The sequence below is a fragment of the Trematomus bernacchii genome, unplaced genomic scaffold (genome assembly GCF_902827165.1).
Source record: "Trematomus bernacchii unplaced genomic scaffold, fTreBer1.1, whole genome shotgun sequence".
NCBI lineage: Eukaryota > Metazoa > Chordata > Actinopteri > Perciformes > Nototheniidae > Trematomus > Trematomus bernacchii.
The window spans coordinates 524,996-538,534 of record NW_022987666.1 but is presented as its reverse complement, the minus strand read 5'-3'; the positions used below and the strand labels follow the sequence as shown (position 1 = coordinate 538,534).

General features: G+C 38.3%; 1 protein-coding gene across 2 annotated transcripts; it reads right to left on the bottom strand.

The window, feature by feature from the left end:
• Positions 1-1,335: 1,335 nt before the first annotated feature.
• On the bottom strand, positions 1,336-3,945 carry LOC117487168 (polymeric immunoglobulin receptor-like). Of its 2 annotated transcripts, XM_034135825.1 has the most exons (6): positions 3,657-3,945; positions 3,074-3,382; positions 2,459-2,533; positions 2,233-2,316; positions 1,774-1,812; positions 1,336-1,668 (listed from the first exon to the last, which is right to left on the bottom strand). In XM_034135825.1, the coding sequence occupies exons 1-6, from the start codon at positions 3,820-3,822 to the stop codon at positions 1,556-1,558; spliced, it is 786 nt and encodes a 261-aa protein (XP_033991716.1). In that variant the 5' UTR covers positions 3,823-3,945; the 3' UTR covers positions 1,336-1,555. The 2 variants fall into 2 exon arrangements, with proteins under 2 accessions (XP_033991716.1, XP_033991717.1); XM_034135826.1 differs by lacking the exon at positions 1,774-1,812.
• Positions 3,946-13,539: the final 9,594 nt, after the last annotated feature.

Genomic DNA, 13,539 nt, shown 5'->3' with positions numbered 1-13,539 from the left:
TCTGACTTTTCTACATCCAACTCATAGGTTTATCATTACTTTGAGAATAAAGATTATTAATTTAACCCTTTTAGAAGGGAAGATATGGTCATTTGTTCTGGGAATGTCATTTTCTAGCCTGAGACCTGAAAAACAGGCTCAGGGCTTAACAGGTTAAGACCATCTATAATTCTCTCTATTCCCCCACCCAAGCCTTAACATAACCATAAAACATTAACATATTATATAACATAATCTTCATCATACAGGAGTCAGTCAGATCAGTGAAAAGTGCAAAGAGACTGTTATTAATTGTTCTGAGTTGTAAAGCAATATAACTGACCTAAATTAAATGTAGAAAAGCATGTCCATACGTTTCTAAATAGTCAAATACCTTTTAACTAAACAAAAACAAAATGTCACTGCCTGTTTAGTGGACATAGTGCTTCATAAAAATGATGTATAACTATCAGTAAGCATCATTTATAAATATTATAATTCACATAAAGATGTCTTTTGACTGGCTGATTGTATGAACCTGAGTCTTGTAGAGACAATGTGAAAAACGATACGCTATAACAAACATTAGCTCATTCAGTAGCAGCAATCATCTTACCTGTCATCAGTGAGAGGATGAGGAGGAGAAAGCTCTTCATTTGGTTGGTTTTAGACGCTGACTTCTTCCCTAAGATCAGTCGTCTGGTATATCAAGTGTTTGGGCAGTGATTTTGAGGTCAGCAGTGTGTGTACAGTGTGTGCTGTAAGTAAATAACTCTTTAAGACCACCTGTTGATAAAGGTGACGCTAACAGCTCTACCAACGGCTAACGTTCAAAGTCGTCATGATGTCTGGAACTGCATGATACTTATGTTTCCGAGTAATTTATCTATGAGAGGTTTTATTTTTACAACATTACACCCTCAGCTCGACTTAGAAAGCTATACAAAAAAACCCGGATGTGAACCACAGGCCCATATAAGACTCAACCCAAAGCACAAGACCATATGAATCTGCTGCTGATGGAGGAATGAAATCAGGTTCTCATGATATATCAGCATTACAACTAAAATGTTACTAATAGATTCATCTGCAGCTTAACTACTTACATCTCTATTGCCTGTTGAATATTTCAATGTTGGTGTAGTAATTAATCTCATTGTTTTTCCCAGTAGTGTAAAGCAAACATCATTTACTAAAATAAATCATGCTGGAATGACAAAACTGAATAAAATGTACTTTGTATAAAGCCAAACAAAGCGTTATAAATACAGTACGTTTACCTTAAACTGCCCAATGTTTTTCCTTTTGGCTTGGTATTTAATATAGTCTGCAGAGATTTGAACACAAAGACATCTTTATTATCATTATTTCAAATCTGGACAAAAGAACGACCAAAAGAGAACTTATACCTCTTTAACCATTTCAATGTAATGCAAACCTGTGTGCTCAGTATATGAGTGCCCTCGTTTTTGTGTAGCTTAAGCTTTTTAATGCATCTGAAGTAAAACAGCAAACCACATTACAAAGTTACCGAAATTGCAAGCAGCCAGTCCCTGTATGTCAGCTTGTGGTTGCATCAGTTGTGTGGGTTCAGTCCAAACAGGGGAAGTTCAGTTGACGCTGTCCCACTTAACATGAGTGTCCGGTGGTAGAGGAAATGACTCGAATCGGGTTTGCAGTTAGAGGGGCCTGTTGGAAAGATATCAGAGATGTAAATCAAGTGATGATAAAAGTGAATGTAACATAAATTATATTATATACTGTATATATAATATTAGACAATCATACAGGGACCTGTTCGCTTTGTCTTCATACTCATACAAGGTGCCCATCCTGTCAGAAACCAACATGAATGATGCATTATGCAGGGTTATTCTAACATAATTAAAGCCAGTTTGAGGGATAGAGTTCAATTGAACTTTCCTTGATAATGTAGGAACTACATTACTTTGTATTACTGTCCCTGCTGCTGTTTGCCTCAGAACACAAGTCGATTTTTGGAAATGAAAATACGGTCTGACTGTGTTCTGTTCATTAGTTATGCCTCTGCTGCCTATTTGAGTGACAAACTAACGTTACTGGCAGCTGTGTTTAAAAAAATGTATTACACAAAGATTAGAGGTTGGTATTTTAATGTCTCATGCTTGAACCTGCATTTTGAAGAGAAAAAGCAGCTGAAATGTGTTTTTCGAGTCTGTTTGTGTGACTGTAGTTTGATCATTTAAAGAAAAACACAGTAAATAAACTTCTTACCCGTGTAGGCCAAATATACTGCGAGTGTAAGCAGCATCACATCCAAAGAGAGAGCCAAAGCGATCTCCAACACAGAGGCCCGATCTGCACGACAACACCACAATTACATCTTAATTGAACACAATGATCATCGAGAGCATTTAGACCTTCATATATGTTTGTTAATGGATTTGACCTTCAAGCAAATGTAGTTCTTAAGCGTTAAAATACCACCATGCTTTCTTACCAAAACCGTGATAAGAAACTGTAGCTGGCTGTATGGGGGACGATGCTGGTGAGGTTGGAGAGGGAACCAGTGACACTGAAAATAAACAGAACTGCAATTAAGCAATTAATCAAATTGGACTTAAAAGGTTTTAAATGTTTTGTTGAAAAGGTAGTGACTTTAGGATGTTTGTGAGTGTCGTGTAACAAACATCTTTGTCTTACAACAGACACATTCTGCAAAGAGAAAAAAGTAGGGACAGTGTCCAAGCTTTAAGAATCAGTTTTATGCAGATCCAAAATAGAACCCAAGACTAGTTTTTTAGTGAGTGAGGGCCATTGAAGGGACAAATGCAATGCTGTTCTTTGCACTCTGAAAAAGTGCTTGAAAAGTACATTTTGAAAATGTATCTCGGATTGATGTAGGAAAAGCGAAAAGTAAAAAACTATTGCACAGGAATTTTTGTATTGAGCTTCAGCTTCAAGTTCTTGAATGTAAAGGCTCGCATTCCAGATTCAAGGGATCAAGAAAAACTAAGATGAAATAATAGATCTTTGAAAGGGCATTATTCAAGATAAAAATATGTTTCATTTTAAACCAAAAAGACACACTGACAGCAGCATTTTAAAAACTCACCAACAGTCATCAGAAACCTGTGGTAGAAGTATTGGCCTTGTAGAGAGTGGATGTGTTCTGCTCCACACCAGTATGTCCCGCTGTCTTCCTTTGTCACGCCTCTCACTGTCATGGTGATGTTTCTCTTCTCTGTCTCATCAATCATGGAAAACCTCTCAGTGTTCTGGGCAGCGCTGACTACATGTTCACATATAGATGGATCTTCTCCCTTACAGATGAACTTCTTTACTGGAGCACCCTCTGGATATTGACACCAGTATGTCATATTCTGTCCAATAGTTGGAGACCTATTGAAGTTTTTGATAGCAGCTGGAAACAGACAGACAGACAGATTTGTAAAAAATGCAAAATGTTGTAATGTGCTTCACTGGTACAAACAAAATACCAAGAATAAACCATGAAATAAAATGTGAGTATTTGATTTCTGAAGTTATAGGAAATATCTGTTTCGTACAATCTATAGCTTTATATGTGCCTGTAAAAACATAGTCTGTAACATTTGATTTATTACATGTGCAATGTTTCCTTAGGGAAAACGTTTGACCATGTTTTGATATTTTGTTAATTAGTTAGGGTTACTCACCAAATAACCAGCCTAGTTTCACTTTTGCAGGGGAAGATTCCTTTTTTCCGTATAGTTCACACATATATCTCCCAAAGTCCTCATGTGGAAGTTGGTTGATGATTACTTTGAATTTTTTATTTTCTGTATCATGGTACAGGTGAAATCTGCTTTTGTTTTCATACATCCTTCCTAATGCTTCCTATGATTGTTTCTTCTGCCTCTAATAAATCAATTCTTTCATAATTTCCATTTGCTTCAGGGTATTTAAAGATGAATTCAACCCATCCTTCTCTGCATCCCGTCAACACATCACTGGCCTCACATCCTGTGAAGATCAGACAAACAGTCACATCATGTCGGAGACAAAACAATCCCAGAATAATGACCTCTTAATCAGCACAACCTACACTTACCAGTCGATCACAAAGATAAATCAGTTAATAGCTAGCAGACTTCCTGTCGGATATTTTTCGCCTGAGTTTCCAAACGTTGGGATGGAAATACAACAAAATATAAAAAGAACAATATAAAACCATTGGAGTATAAATTGTAAAGATCTATTTACCTTATCTATCAAATTTATATCTGCTTGTCTAGTCATTTGTTCTTTGTCCGACTCGTTAAGCCTAATATATAAGTGAACATTTGGGAATTTCTTAGTGCAGACACTGTAATTAACTGTAAAGCAGTCTAAATGCTCTATATTTATTTTATAAATGCATATTTTTTATTATCAAATTAATTAACTAAGCAAAACAAAATGTATTACTGCACATGTAAAAATATCCAAATAAAGAACATTTTCTTTTGACCCAGTTTGTTGATTGTCTATGAACCTGAGTCTTGTAGGAACAATGTTAGAAACAGTACATTCTTTTAGAGACAGAGCTATAACAAACATTAGCTCATTCAGTAGCAGCAATCATCTTACCTGTGATCAGTGAGAGGATGAGGAGGAGAAAGCTCTTCATTTGGTTGGATTTGGACACTAAAGACTTCCCTGAGATCAGTCGTCTGGTGTTGGTTGGTCTCCAGTATCTGATTCTGCTCAGCAGTATTTCCTGAATGTATATCTAACAACTCCTCGCCCCCTTACTCTTCTATCCTTCCCCCTTTTACCTCCTTTGAAGTCTTAGTTATGTCTCCTCCCCTTTATACGTACATATACACAGTTCATAGCCCAGTAAATTGAAACTGCCAATAAAAAGTGAAAAACAATTCTTAGAAAGTCCCTCACTTTGACCTTATATGTAAACTGTGTGGGCAGTGAGTTTGACTCAGCAGTAATGTAGCCCTGCAGTGTGTGTGTGTGTGTGTGTGTGTGTGTGTGTGTGTGTGTGTGTGTGTGTGTGTGTGTGTGTGTGTGTGTGTGTGTGTGTGTGTGTGTGTGTGTGTGTGTGTGTGTGTGTGTACAGTGTGTGTACAGTGTGTGCTGTGAGTAAATGCTACTACTCTTTAAGACCACCTGCTGATAAAGGTCACGGCACTCTGGTTAGCACAGAAGCTAACAGCTCCACCAACGGCTAATGTACAAATTCATCATGGCTTTCACTGCATGATACTTATGTTTCCTAGAAATGTATCTATGAGTTTCAAGTTCAAGGCTTTATTGTCATTTGCACACTAGCTACAGTGTAGATATTGTTAAGGAATAATTCTTCTAGATATCTAACCTTTTGCTCTGTGACGTTTTATGATCTACTCTGACGTCTGTTATCTCCTTTAAGGAAAGGCATTGGTGCCATATGTGTTGTTGTCCCCAGTGTGTGACCGGTCAACTTGTCTGGCACGAAGGGTAATTGTTGTGAGAACGCTGAGGCACTTCTTTATCGGTGTTTGTGGACTCTAAGATGTGAAATCTTTGAGGCCATGAGTGTCGGACGCAGGTGGCTCAGTGTTCCCAGCTGTTTAGTCTACTCCTTCAGAGATGTTGATTTCTCTCTGTGAACCTGTTCAAAGGTCTAGCATACACTCAAAGAAACAACTTGTAGGATTTACTTGATTAAATCTTAGCAAGTATTTGCACTTACTTTTTCTAAGTATATTTTACTGCTGTAATATCAAGTAGAACTTACTTTCCAGTATCAAGTAAAATGTACTTATCACCAGACGTAACATTTGTGAAAATATTAAGTAAATCTTACTTAATAATGTTTAAGTTACACGTTATATTTATTTGAACTAATTAAGTAAAGTCTAATTATTTTCTTCATGGACAGGAACATCACTGTTATCAAATTATTAAGTAAATATTATATATCTGTAATAGTTACTGTTATGAAGTAAATAAGTAGATTTTATCATATTTTTTCTGTTTAAAATGTTGAATTACTCATTTGTTTGAAGTTATATTACTCACTTTAATTACGTAATTGTTACTCATTTACTTTTGAAAAATGTTACCTAATAAATGTAATAATCTATGCATTTAATATACATTGAGCACAAATCACACAACTAAAATACAATTCAACTTTATTTTGTCAACAATTCAATCACTATTAACCGACAACATTAACATTATAATAACTGCATGCAACATTAACATTATCTTATCAAAAAATACAAAATCTACTCCATCATAGATTTGGAGTGGTGCTTTTTAAACATTCAATACAAACGTTTCTTTACCTAAGGAGGGGGAAAAAACATATAACAGAATATGAATAGACGGCAACAACTGTAATCCGTGTGAGAGAGAGAAAGAGGGAGAAATGTTTATACGGAGAAAGAAAAAAATGGCAGAGGGGGGAGACAGAGATTGATACAGCTCCCTGAAACTGAGCAATTGCAACATGGACAGTGGAAGGTACATATGAAGAACACATTTTCCATGTCTTTAAGGCAGCAGGTTCACCTTCAAAGCTTGTACTTGTTAGGATTATGTTTTAAACAGGACCCAGGCGCAGGCAATGACTGAAGATGTTTAAATGGTTTATTGTTTGGAGACTCAGGCAGGTTTGGAGACTATGGAGGTCCGGAGTGGAGGTAGGCAGTTCAGGCTGGACTGAGAACAGGGCAGGCAGGTATGGTGAAGGAAGAAGCAGGCAGGTTGGCTGGAAGCTCTGGTGGCCGATGGCTGAGGGCTGAGGGATCGCACTGGAAGCACAAGGAGAAACTAATTACAAAAAAGTACAGAATAACACGCAGACAGGATAACTGAATTGAGCAGCCAGGAGGATGCAATACCACTGGTGTAGAAAACAATCTGGCGGTGAGTTGCTGGGAGACTGGAGTAGATATGCTGTGTCTTGATTGGATTGATGAGGGACAGCTAAGCCGGTCGGCCAGGTGAGTGCAATCAGGCTGCTGCCTGCAAGGGAAACCACACCCCCTCCACACACACAGGGGAACAAACAGGGACACACAGGGACACAGTTTGGGCCGTGACAGTACTTTTGGGGTCAGCTTAATCCCATCCAGTCCGAGAAAAAGTTACATACAAGACATGAAAATGAAAGAATTTGCCCTAATTGCTCAGTTTGTGTACGGTATCTAGACAAATGTGTGTGAAGAGCACTCCAACTTTTAAATGAACAAGGACAATCTGAGTACAAGCATGGTATTGACCGGCCTTGCCCGCTGTGTAGATGATTCAATCTATAATGCTTTATGAGCTGTAAACGTTTTGATGTCGTGAAGTTGCAATGTTTGCATGACCATCTCATAATATAAAGAGTCCTACATGTTCTCCCTGGTGAGACCAGCTTGGAAATCTGTCAACTGTCTTCCTCCCTAGACCTCAACTGGCTCCAGCCGCTCCACTTAAAAGTAAGGCCACTCTGTAAATGAACAGACATCATTTGTAATATTAAAACAATGGTTTAAACATTTATCCACAATTTTATATTACATTTCGCAGTGAAGAATAACAGTAATAATATATCCCTCTACTTGCCTGAGCAATCACTCCAATTAGACTCCACTGGCTCACTGCTGTACTGCTATGCTTCCTGTTGATAGACAGATATGTAAATAAGACAGATGAACTTCGTGAATATAACATTTCCACTTAATTAGACTTGATTGAATATTTGAAGAAAAAAAATTAAACAATTGGTGGAAACAGTATGTGGATATTTTACTAAAGTAAAAGTAGCAATACCACAGTGTATATTTATAACAGAGTATTTACTCTGTTACAAGTAAAAGTCATGCATTCACAACCTTACTTAAGTAAAAATTCAAAAGTATTAGTATCAAAATAAACTTCAAGTAAAAAGTACTCATTATGCAGAATGGCTCATTTGACAATAATATGTATTATATCACTGGATTATAATTAGTGATGCACTAACTCACAGGTCTCAAACTGCAGAAAAAATACTTTAACTTACTGTACAAAAAACATGTTACTTAAGAAATTCTAGTTCTTTGTGAATCTTGATATTACCATGTAAAAAGTACGACAGTTAATTAAATATATTTTACTACACCAAAAAGTCAGTTTTTTGAGTGTAGAGAGAGGCTCTTCAGAATTGACGTGGCAACTCTACCGTGTGGTCAGAACCTCTGACTCTTTGATTTGTGATGTGAATCCTCCGGCCGAATACTCTGAATAAACCCATCAGTGTTTGACATCAAAGCTCCAACTCTCACCGTGTCTCCTTCCTGAGTCGGTGACTCCATGCATTACTACACAGAAGTTTCCTCCACAGATATGGCAATGAAAAACTGAAGTCACAGGCTCCTCCAACAGTGCAACATATATATATATATATATAGGACATAGAACAAATAAAACAGATAAAATAGGGCAAGAGAATGTTTTGAGATGTGCAAGTAAATACAAATAAAATAGAAATAGTGCAAGAAGTATGAGAGGTTTTATTTTTCAACATTACACCCTCATCTTGACCTAGAAAGCTATACAAAAAAAGACCGGATGTGAAACGGGCCCATATAAGACTCAACCCAAAGCACAAGACCACATGAATCTGCTGCTGGTGGAAGAATGAAATCAGGTTCTCATGATATATCAGCTTTAAAACAAAAACATCTGCAACTTAACTACTTATAACTCTATTGCCTGTTGATAATGTGATGTTAGTAGTGTAAAGGCCTTGTTTTTATAATGTACAGGACCTGTGATCAGTTATTTGAGCCGGTAATGTAGTTCATGGCAATGTAAGATGATTTGGATACAAGTGTTGGCTAAATAAAATGTAATGTAATCTAAGAAAAAAACAATTATCATTTGGATTTTAACTATTACAGTTCTGCTTATTCTTATATTATATTAGGATCCCCATCAGCTTTAGCATGAACATAGGCTATTCTTCCTGGGGTCTGCACACACACCATTGTTAAGCCAATTGTATATAATACAATCAGTTGTACAGAGTCCCAGTTCAATTATACCTTAAAATAATGAAGTTTATTTTTATAAAATTGAATACAGTTCTTAACATCTTATTTTTAGGGAGTCAAAACATGTCACAAACTTATTTCCTATATATATATATATAAAACAAAAAAACATATTTACGAAGACATTCACACAGATGTATATCTTTATTTACAATTCCCATCATACAGATTATTGAACCTGTAAGTAAATCACTTGCAGTTTAATGTTGTTGCTGATATATTATAATATGATTCAATAATAATTCATTTAATTTTCATGCTCAAGTCAGTTGTTATTGCTGCAATTTGAGATGTTACACTTTCAGTCTCTGTAATGCCGACACCTGCAGAAGTGACACAAACACCGTCCAATATACTGTACAATCAGCCAGTTGACCAATTACATCAATTAATTCAAATCATTTTCAGGTCCTTTCTTTACAGTTTCTAACCATAGACAATGTGGATGATATTGTGAATCCTGTGTGTCAGGATTCAGGTCCCAACATCCTAATGTCTGTGTGTAATTCCTGAAGTCTGATCTGGATCTCACTGAAAATAACATCAACAATGAATGAGCTGAAATGATGGTCAAACATTATAATTCCCTGCCTGGTCTTTCCTCATTGCTGCTGTGTCTTGTTGACGTTAGAGTAGAGAGGGTCCTCTGGAGAGGGCTGGTTCACATTAGAGCAGGTTGGTATCTCTCCGTCCTTCACAGCAGAATAATCACATGCAGAGGAGCTGGGGTTGCTCATCAGTACCTCAGCAGCTTCACCAGAGCCGTTTCTAAAGTAGATGGTAGAGAAACGCAGCGAGGCAGAGGGGTTTGTGGGAGATGAATTTCCTGAGTCTGGCTTCAGGGGGCGCTCCTGTATCTCCTCGTAGATATAATCCTTCCAGGGAAGAATAGAGAACACAATTCATCCAATTCAACTTTTCAACTTCATCAACACTTTTAAAGTATCTTCAGATATGTAGATTTCCTTTTGCATATCAAATAATAACTCAGGAAATAATGTCATACCAAGTACTAAGACATGTTTTGCAAGGGGATCAAATACTTATTTCCCACAGTTAAATGCAAATCAATTTTGTATCTTTTATATGATGTACATTTCTGGATTTTCTTTTTGATATTCTTTCTCTCACTGTTAAAATAAACCATTACAATTATAGACTGTTAATTTATTTGTTAGTGTGCAAACTTACAAAATCTGCAAGGGATCAAATACTTATTTCCTCCACTGTACATACTCTAAATATATTATATTGTGAAAAGATTTTTTTGTAGCTACTCAACAGTGTGTTTATAATCGTTGAACATAATACTATAAGTACATATTTTTTATTTCGTATTCAAAACAAAGAAGAACCTTGAGTCTGGCATCATTGGGGTATTCGTAGTTGACCTTTTGCTCATTGTTTACAGGAATATAAACATCAGTGTAGGAGCTGGGGATGGAAATGGGGGACCCTGATGTAAACAAGACGAAAGTCTTTCTCTGGTCTGCATCCCCTTAACAATTGTATGTTTTGAGCTGTACTGTACTGTACCCAATATACAAGCTGTTAATAAACTTTTCAATCAATCAATCAATCAATCAATCAATCAAGCTTTAGCCTAATACTAAACGGACGGGCTATACAGTGTGGAGAAGAAACCGTGTGTTCTTCAATAGTCGGCAGGCTCGTCACCGTTTGCAGCTTAATGCTATCCTATTATTTTCTCATATGCATCATGAAAGCAAAGTGAGTCCATATTCCATTTATTGTCCCGAAAACTAATATTGTGGAGTTCACGCACTCGCGCTATACGGCGGTCAAAAACCAAATGCCTTCTTCTGTCAAACACACCCAATGATGTGATGCAACACACCTACATTAACACCTGTGCTCTAGCCCAGTGGTTCTCAACCTCGGTGCCGCAAGTAATTACCGCTAGTAAATTCTCGACGGGGGGGGGGGGTGCTAGTGACTTATCCGAGCGGCCCACATCGTCCGACCGGCCCACTTCAGTACCGGCCCATCGGGATTCGTCCCGAACGTCCCGATGGCCAGTCCGCCCCTGTTCATTGCATAACTACACCATAGTTGTGTATATGATATGTCAATAAACCTTAGAAAATCTTGAAATCTTGAAAGGGATGTGCAAAATAGCCATTATATACAGTTTTTAATGAACTATTAGTAGAGAATAACGAGTAATGAATATGCTTTATAGGGATCTGCAGATAAATATTTAGTCTACTCAAGCACCCACTACCAAATATCTCGCCTGATTGTTGGCACTTGACAATCACCTTCACTGAATTTTACTTAGGTGTAACTAAAGTCTGATTTAAGGGTTGTTTATATTTCATATCATTAATCCAAATCTGTAAAGTACTAAAGTAACTCATTTAATAAAAATCACAGTTGTATTTCACACAATGCACTGTTTTTTGAGAACAAACATTGGTGAATAATGCACCATAATACATTCTGACGGAAAATAAAAATGATTATGAATACAAATAAAATAAAAGAAGCCTCCTGTGAGTTACTACAAGCTATAAAGTAGATTTTAAAAACGTTTTATAGAATAAAAGCTCACTGTTGGACGTTGTAGAAATGCGTGTGTGCACCACGACTAAGGAGCCTCATTCACTTTACATTGGGGTTGTTTGCGTGGTGCCGACACGTAAATGTAACAAAGTTCGTGAGTCCACCACGCAATGCGGTGTTAAGGAGTCGTGGTGGAGTCACGCATTCTGGTGAGACCAGGTTGGTTAAAAGCTCGCCACATGTCCACTAGTCCCAAACTCCCAGCCCAACTCCCTGCAGTGTCTGCCCACATGTCCAGCACCTTAACGTTCAAATTCCGTCTAGATACAATGGCTACTCCTTTGGTTTTGGAGTTAGCTGAAGAGGATGCAATAGTGTGATAGAATTTATTAGCAATACGGCCGGAATCTTTACTCAGCAAGTGCGTCTCTTGTAGGAAAGCCAGATTAATTTTACGGCGATGTAACATAGTCAAAACACTAGCTCGCTTGTGAGGTGCATTCAACCCATCACAGTTCCACACGTAGATGACCCCGAGCCATAAGCGACAACAAATGTGATTCAGTGTCCTCAGCTGTTTAGTCTCTCTATTGAAGAATGTTGATTATTACGTTCTGAACTAGTTAAAACCTGGAGCTACAGGAGGGGTCTTCAGAATTGATGTGGCATCTCATCCGTGTGGTCAACTCGTGGCCCGTCTTGTGAACTCTCCGGCCGAAGCTCCAAATAAACCGTCAGTGTTTGCCATCAAAGCTCCAGCTCTCATATTGCTTCAGAAGTTTCCCCCACAGTTTGTATGAGTAAAGTCATTCATTGTGAATTTACTCCAGGCGGAACTAAAGTCTGATTTAAGACTTGATTATATTTCACATCATTCATCCACATCTGTAAAGTAACTAAAGGGATTAAATACATGTAGAGGAGTAAAAGTACACCATTTACCTCTGAATTGTAGAGGAGTAGAAGTACAAAGTAGCATACAATGGAAATACTCAAGCAAAGTACAAGTACCTCAACATTGTACTTAAGAACAGTACTTGAGTAAATGTACTCAGTTACTTTACACCTCTGGGTCTCTTCTCAGGGCCATCCAATCTCTGTACGCACAAAGAGACGGACTCGTTTCCCTCTCCAATGATAAATGCAACTTCAATGCAGCAATGATGAGACACTCCCTGAGTTACACGAGAGGAGACAGAGCTCCTCCCTCACTAACTCACTGAGAAGTGAAACCAGGAAACAGTTTGTTCTTCTCCCTCACTGCAGAGAGACAGACGGACTGAGAATCAGACGATCAGATTCACCTTCAGACCAAACTAACAACTTCCTCTGAGTTCAGCTACAGGAGAGAAAAGTGGAAACTACAACACTGCTGCTTCAACCTGCGGACCCTCCCCCCCCGCTGAAGGTGAGTCTCCAAACAACACTCAAAAGGCTCATCTCAATTGAATATTTCACCTCCTCCAGTCCTTTCCCTCACTCGCGTCCCTTCCTTGCGTCTTAGCTCCGCCTCCGTAAGATGCGAGCGAGAGACACGAGGAGGAGACGCGAGGACAGAGGAGTCCTCAGGTATTAATTGGGACGTCCTCGTTCACTCAAACGTCACTCTTAAACGACGTCTGTTAATGATGACATGTGCACAGCTGTATCCCCTCTGCTTAAAGGGGACCTATCATGCAAAATGCACTTTTGTACGTCTTTTCTACATGAATATGTGTCCCCGGTGTTCCAGGGAACTCACCAAGTGTCAGAAAACACAACCCTCTCTATTTTCCTCCATACCCAAATCTCTAAAAAAGGGGCTGCAACGGATCTGATAAAAACTGATCCAGATTTGAACACTGTCCTGACGTCAGGACGGTGGCGCTACGGCTATTGGGCCAACTCTCCACCTATCAGGGGAATGTGGGGTTGGGCCACGGCCGGCCATTGCCGCTCGAAAGCGCTGGAGACGCTGTAGTACATATGCCAGGCCTGTAAGTGGCGCTGTAGTCTGCCACAAAAG

Coding starts and splice junctions, on each gene's coding strand:
- LOC117487168 (XM_034135825.1), bottom strand. CDS start 3,822: ATGTATGAAAACAAAAGCAGATTTCACCTGTACCATGATACAGAAAAT. Junction 2,534..3,073: donor CAGGTTTCTGATGACTGTTG/GTGAGTTTTTAA, acceptor GTTTATTTTCAG/TGTCACTGGTTCCCTCTCCA. Junction 1,669..1,773: donor TATGAAGACAAAGCGAACAG/GTCCCTGTATGA, acceptor TCTTTCCAACAG/GCCCCTCTAACTGCAAACCC.